Below are 7,346 nucleotides of genomic sequence, written 5' to 3'. Positions count from 1 at the left end.
GGCTGCTTACGAAGAGGTGTGCGCTCACCGAGAGGCGTGTTCCAGCTTTGGGAGATGCCGAGCGCCCCCCAGTCAGACCTCAGAACAGAGCCAGCCATGGAGCGCGGCGGGGGAAAGTTTGGCACCCTGGTAGGGGATGTCAGAGTGGAGTGGGAGGGCCACCCTCGGGTACTTTAGCCCTCCAAGCTCAGGGGCGCAGGCTGCCCAGACCTGAGGTGGTGTGCGGCCATGGACTGTGGAGCTGCCGCGGCCCAAGGCACTGCCCCGCATCAGGATGGAGAACAGTCCGCTGAGTCTCCAGAGCCACCGCCGCCGTGGCCGCCGCCGCCACCAGCTCCGCCGCCGCTCCTCCAACCTTCGCCGGTACTGGCACCAGAGCCCTGTCCTGAGCCTGCTCCAGGACCTTTCGCGGAAGCGACTTCAGAACCAGCCACAGAATTAAACACAGAACCGACTCCAGAACCAACCACCGAACCGGCCCCAGAGCCGACCCCAAAACCAGTCTCCGAACCAGTCCCAGGGCCGGTCCCAGAACCAGCCACTGAACTGGCCCCAGAGCCAGCCCCAGAAGCAGCTACAGAGCCGGCCCCAGAACCAGCCTCAGAGCCGGCCCCAGAACCGACCCCAGAACCTACTACCAAACCGGCCCCAGAGTCCGGTCCGAAGCCAAGTCCAGCACCATGTCTACTGCAGTATCCGGTGGACACTCTAGAGAAGGGTTTAAAGACCCAATCGTCTCCATCACCCCGATCGCCAATGTCATGGTCCAGAATAAAGGTAAGAAAAAGACCACCATGAGAAAAAAGCAAGGCGGGGTCAGATAGCTACAGAGCGGGAAGGTCTCAGGGTACCCCTTGCATCCTATTTGGCTTCCATTGGCTGGACAGGATGCTCTGAAAGATGTAGAGATGGGGAGACCAGGGGAGTGGGAAGCGGATGGGAGGCTGGAAGCAACATGTGGGAAATGAGAGTGGGCTGTTTGGGGCTAGAAACCGGGTGACAGCAGGGGGTGAGAATGGAAGCAGTTTTTCCCATTGAGAGAAGTGGCAGTGTTGTGAGCGCCAGTATCTTGAAAAAGAGGAAGATGCCCTCAGGAAGTGCAAGAGATCTGGAAAAAGTGTTTGGGGTTGGCCTCGGGTACACAGTGAACGGAATTGACTGGGGGCAGTGGGACACACCTCTTAGCTGCGGTCACTGCCGCAGAGGCCCAAGCTGCAGAGCTGCCGCCTGCTTGCCCCCTCCCTGCCACTGGGGAGGGGGCGCCTCAACTGGGACGGCACTGGCTCCCCTCCAGGGAGATGTCGGGCGCCTCTTTGGACTGCTGGGAGCCGGTACTCCCTCTGGAGATGAGGGAATGGGCGGCGCCCACACGCACTGCAGGGGAAGGGCAGGGTTCCCCTGGGAAGAGGGGGAGAGCATGCGTATGTTGAAGCCACTATTCCATCTGTCTGCAGGATTTCCCAGCAGGTAGGTGCAAATACAGTGATACAGTGATGCGCAGTAGCGTCACAGATGGATAACTGGCATCCCCACCAGGGCTGGTTGGAATGGTACGAGAGCCCTGGTTTAGAGACACGCAAATAAGAGTTGGTATCTGAGAGCGTGTGAATGGGAACCCTCATCTCTACCCGTCTACAGCGACACCTTCTACATCTATGCACTTAGCCAGTAAAAGATGAGTGAAGAATCCTCCAGCACCCGCCCAAGGGGGAGGAGGGAGGAAGAAAGTTTTCCGTGTTTGCCTTGAACCCATGAAAGCCCATCTGCTCGTCAACGGGAGTCTGTCTTTCCTGCTTTCTTGGTGTCCCCCCGACTCTTCCTTACCCCTAATCTTCGTTCCACTAAACTGTGAAAATCACAATAACTCATGCATACACAATTCAGCTTCCCCTGAAGGAAAACACACACATACACACAGAAACAAATGAATAGCACAACACACCAACAATGTCCCTTCATCCTGCCGCCTGGCAGAGCAAAGGGACACCGAAAAGGGATCCTTCTGCTGCGGACTGCACACTTGTAGCATGCAGAATGCAGGGGGAGGAGGGGCAGAGGTCCGCATGGGCAAATGTAAGCGCTGGTTGATTCCTGACTTCTGAGCAGATTTTGCCGTTGATAGGTTTGAGTTTGTAAAATATCTGCAGTGATGAACGACTGAAAAAGATTAAGGCTAAGGAGAAAAGTTTCACAGAGGAAAAATGTGCAGAGGTTTAAAAATAAATTAATTAATTAAGACGGTAGAAGACCCAGACAAATTGAAAAAATAAAAACTATTTCTCTCTCACCAGGAGGTGGATCCCTCCCTTCCTGCAGATGCCCTCCCCTGCAATGACCTCCAGAAGGGGAAGGGAGGGGCGCCTAGACAAGTTAGGGTGCTCACCCTAGTTAGAGTGCTCACCCCAGTTAGGGTGCTCACTCTAGTCTTTTGAGGGGTTTGTATTAAGCTGGTGGGATAGAGACTAGTCAGAATCACCTGACTTGTGGCCACTGTAAGTGAAATTTCAGGAATATGGCTGAGGAACTCACACTTGGAGATGTAATTACCAGGATGGCCAGTGAATTGAGGCTGGCTGGGGGCCAGGACCACCATCTACTCTCACATGAAAAGCATCCCCCAGTGTGAAAGCAACTCCTACCAGCTTGGCTGAAAAATGACCATTACCAGACAAATGGGGAGAATCAAGCTAAGGGGAATCAGGTTAGTTTCTTCTATGTAGTGCCCACTCAGACACTTGTCAGCACTGGCAGGAAACCAGGAAGCCAGGGGTTTGATTTTGCCTTTGATAGATCCAGACATTTGTTGAATCACTTATTTGTAGAATGGAGTTAAGAACTCTGACCATCCATCAGGAAAGCCAGGTAGATTAATCAGTGGTTCCGGATGGTTGAAGAATACAAAGGACCTAGTTAAATTCTCAAATTGCTGGGAGCTGGACCCTCTTACTACACCTTCAATGTCACTATCCTCTCTGGTGCTGTTGGGAACGTCTGATCTTCAGTGATAGAATCATTCTCTGCTTCATCTTCCTCAGACAAATAGCACTTGCAACCAGCTGACTGACATCTTAACAATTCATTGCAAGCAGGTTGCCATGTTAGCTGGGGGGGGGGGGGGGGGGGGGCATTGTTCTCAAACACTGCCTCCTTGAGGCAAGCTTGGGAAAAAACAACCATGCAATGTACAAGCACAAACACACTCATATACAAAATCTCAGGCAGCAAAACAAAATGCAGATTTCATCAATGAAATCCTACATGGAAAGCATGAACCTAGCCTGATAATTCAAAGGATGAAATAAACAAAACCAGGTGTTTGAATGTAACTGCAGGTTTCTCTCCCAGATAATTATACTGACTGGTATTGCAGTAAAAAACCAACATCTACCAGTTAGCCCCGTCCTCTTCAGGGTTTTCAGTAAGGTTTCAGAACCTGCTGGTGGCAATTCTATGCCAAGCATGAGAGTAGAGACTGAGAAAAAGGGTCTCACGTTTCCTTTCCAAATAGCTATTGGGGTAGCACAATCTGTGAACCAAATCTGTCTATTTCCTTCCTTTCTAAAATGTTTTGATTCCCAGGAAATGAGCCATGGCCTCTCACCTGGTGGAAGCAAGTGTAAGTACAGATGTGTGAATTGGTTCTTTAACAATGCTATAACTGTCTTGGAGGGAGTGGGATTTATACTAAGTAGAGCATATTTGTTTCTCTCCTCTCAGTTGTGCTTGAAGAAAGACAGTATGTATTATATTCATTGAGTTTTTACCAACTATGAAATTATCACACCATACAAGTGATTGATGAAAATCTTGGAAGAAATATACTTTCGCTTCCTTTATTTGTGGGGGAGTAAAAGGAGTCTGTGTATCCCTGCTGATGACTATACAGCAATTACCATTATCTCCAAACCATAACAGTGCACACACTTTTCTTGAGCAATAGCAAGCATTTGTTTATATGCTATGTGGTAATTCTTGCCTGAATATTTTATTATCTTACCTATTTCTGAGTTTCTCAAAAAAGGAGCCATCTTTCTCAGTGACTAGTACAATGCAGCTGTCCATGTTTTTGTTCAATAAACATTGGCTGAAGCTTTAAACCTATGGATTCCAATTCCAGCAATGTAGAGCCTGATGCTGTGAATAAATAAAATTTCATTCTCATTGGCTTCAGAATGAAAAGTAAATGCTTATTTAAATAGCCTGAATATATAGCCCTTAAGGTACTGTAGTCAATCTTTCCATTTTCAGAGCAGATATTAGGACCATAATTAAAGATTATGTAATCCCTCCTGTTCCTATGGCACCTTATAGTTTACAAAATAGTTTCCTCTGCATTATTAACCCTTTTATTTCCCTAAATGAGGTAGCAATGTGAAAGAGGACAAAAATAAACGATGACAGCTATGAAGATGTAATGATTAAAGTATCTATCGTGGATTTTTAGACAATAACCAACATATGGCTTTCTGTGACACAAAGGATCACCATGTGTCTAAGAATAGTCTTTTAGCTGACATTTCATCAGCTCTGATGTTTTTATTTTCCAAAGCAGTAATTACCGGCTCCACTTCTGATGCTCCCCGAGGAGGCCAGTATAGAAGAGGAGCCTGAGAAGGAAAGAGAAGAGGCAGAGACCCTGAACTGATTACTCACAAAGACCTTTTTGTTTTGAGTTTTTTGGGGGGAGAAGAATGAAAAGAAATAGAAATCCTGCTAAAGACAGGGTGTCCAACCTTTCCAAAGACCACTGACTATAATTCTTTCAGTGGAAAAAGATAATTTTAATGCTTAAAAAAATGGAGCCATTCTAAAGGGAGATGCCTTACCCTCAACAAAGCAAATAGACCTTATTCTTAAAATAGAAAAAATCCAATTACTGAATTTTTAGAAAAAAATAAATGGACAGTGACTCCCTCTCTGTAAATTATTTTAAGAAAAAAAAAAAAAGAAAAAAATTCTAAAGGGAAGTTCTCCTCACCCTCATCAAAGCCCATGAAACTTATATCCTCCAAAAAAGTTTTTAAAATAAAAAGAAAGAGAAATCATCTTAAGTTAAACAGTATTTCTAACCTTAAAAAATTCATAAAATTTATAAACTTTATTTGTACTCCAAGGCCCATCCCCAATCCCTCATGAAAACTATGGGAGTAAAAATATATCTTCCAAAGAGGATGTCCACAATCTCACCAAAACTCCCTAACATTATTTCTCCCAATTATATAAAATGTCCAGAACAGGCAAATCCTTAGAGATGAAAAGGAGATGAGCAGTGGCCAAGGACTAGAGGGAAATAGGAGGGGGAAGAGGGAATGATGGCTAAGGGTACAGGGCTTCTTTTGGAAGTAATAAAAATGTTCTAGAATTAGAGAGTGATGCACAACCTTATGAATATACCAACCCCCCCCCGAATTGTACATATGAAAATGAATTTTATGGTATGTAATTTACATTTCAATTTTTAAAAATAAGTAAAAGAAAGAAACATCTCATCAACCCGACCTCAAGTTAATAAGCCTACTACTCTCCCACAAACAGAGAATAAAAGAAATTGGAAAAGGAACTGAAAGAAAGGAAATCCTCTTAAAGTAAGAGCCTCCAGCCTCACCAAGGAGAATAACCTTTATTGGCTTGGCGCCTGTGGCTCAAGCGGCTAAGGCGCCAGCCACATACACCTAAGGTGGCAGGTTCGAATCCCCAGCCCGGACCCACCAAACAACTATGGCTGCAAGCAAAAAATGGCCAGGCGTTGTGGCGGGCGCCTGTAGTCCCAGCTACTTGGGAGGCAGAGGCAGGAGACTCGCTTGAGCCCAGGAGTTGGAGGTTGCTGTGAGCGTGATGCCAAGGCACTCTACCCAGGGGGATAGCTTGAGGCTCCGTCTCAAAAAAAAAAAAAAAAAAAAAAAAAAAAAACCTTTATTAACCACCCCTTCAATTTTTTTAAGAAAAACAAACAAAAAGATATCTTTTAAAGGTTAGACACTCAAAATCATCAAAGTCAATGAAAGTTGCTAATATGCCCTCTATATACATGCATTTTAATTAAAAAAGAAATATTAAAGTATAGGTTCCTGATTGTACTAAAATCTCCTGAAATTTTTAATTCTCAGAAAGATAAAAAATAGACACAAAGAAATATATCTCCCAGATGACAAAAGAATGAAACTTTTTCATAAAATACAATATTAAGATTTAAAAGAAAATTAAAAATAGAAAGGTTAATGTGTTTGTGAAGGAGGTAAAATTAAAAATAAAAGGTAAATATATCTTAAAAATAAAAAGTGCTTCAGCCTTACAAAGACCCATGAACTTCTCATAAAAACACAACAAAAACAAATGCAATTTAAAAAAAGAAAGAAAGAAAGAAAGAAAACGCTTCTAATGGGAATAGACCCGAATTAACTCAAACCCAAAAGCTTTACTGTTTTTATTTTTTAGAATTAATTTTATTTTGTATTGTGTACATATATTTGGGGTTCATGTGATAATTTAATACATTCATTTAACTTGCCAAAAGCTTCATTCTTAGTATAGGAATTTAAAAATTAGAGAAAGTCCTCTTAAGGAAAATTGTCTCCAGCTTCAACAAAGTCCCCTTTTTTCTTAAAATAAGCAAATATATTTAGAATTGGGGTGAGGGAGGGAGAGGATAAGAAAGAACATGAATAGGATATTTTAAAAGAGAAATCTCATTCTTAGGGAATGAAGATGCCCCCAAATTCACCAAAGTCCTAAAACATTTTTCTCAAAACAGAAAAGAAAGAGAGAGAGGGTGAGAGGAGGGAGAGAAAAGGGAAGGCAGGACAAGGAGAGAAATTAAGAGAGGGAAAGGAGTGGGAGAGAGAGAAATAAAGAGAAGGAGAGAGGAAGATGGAGGGAGAGAAAGAAGAAGGGGGAGAAAAAGGAGGACAGAGGGGTAAGAGGAAAGGAAGAGGGAGAGAAGGGGAGGGAGAGAAGGGGAGGGAGAAGCCGGGAGAGGGAACAGGACACAGAGAGGGGGTGAGGAGGAAGGAAAGGAGAGGACAGGGTTAAGGAGAGAGATGAAGAAAGAGAAAGAGGAAGAGAGGGAAGGAGAGGGAAAAAGAAGAGGAGAAAGCAAAGGAGATAGAGAAGGACAGAAAAAGAAGAAAAAAATAAATTAGGGATCATTTTTTAAAGATTGAAAGGAAGAAATTCTCTGCCAGAAAGATGCTCTGATACTTTATTGAAGAAGCTGAATATTGGCTCGGTGCCTGTGGCTCAAGTGGCTAAGACGCCAGCCACATACACCTAAGGTGGCAGGTTCAAATCCAGCCCGGGCCCGCCAAACAATGATGGCTGCAACCCTGCAACAACAACAAAAAAAAAAA

The 7,346-nt window shown here is 44.2% G+C and overlaps 1 protein-coding gene across 1 annotated transcript in view; it reads left to right on the top strand.

Moving 5' to 3' along the window:
- The first annotated feature begins 228 nt into the window (after positions 1-228).
- DGKK (diacylglycerol kinase kappa) overlaps positions 229-7,346 on the top strand; it is a 123,514-nt gene continuing 116,396 nt past the window's right edge. Inside the window, exon 1 of the mRNA XM_003799668.2 lies at positions 229-777. Within this exon, the coding sequence (XP_003799716.1) occupies positions 229-777 (549 nt within the window). The remainder of the gene's footprint in view (positions 778-7,346) is intronic.

This window comes from Otolemur garnettii, unplaced genomic scaffold (genome assembly GCF_000181295.1).
Source record: "Otolemur garnettii isolate 467f Iridium unplaced genomic scaffold, OtoGar3 scaffold00153, whole genome shotgun sequence".
Lineage (NCBI taxonomy): Eukaryota > Metazoa > Chordata > Mammalia > Primates > Galagidae > Otolemur > Otolemur garnettii.
This window is presented reverse-complemented; position numbering and strand designations above follow the sequence as displayed.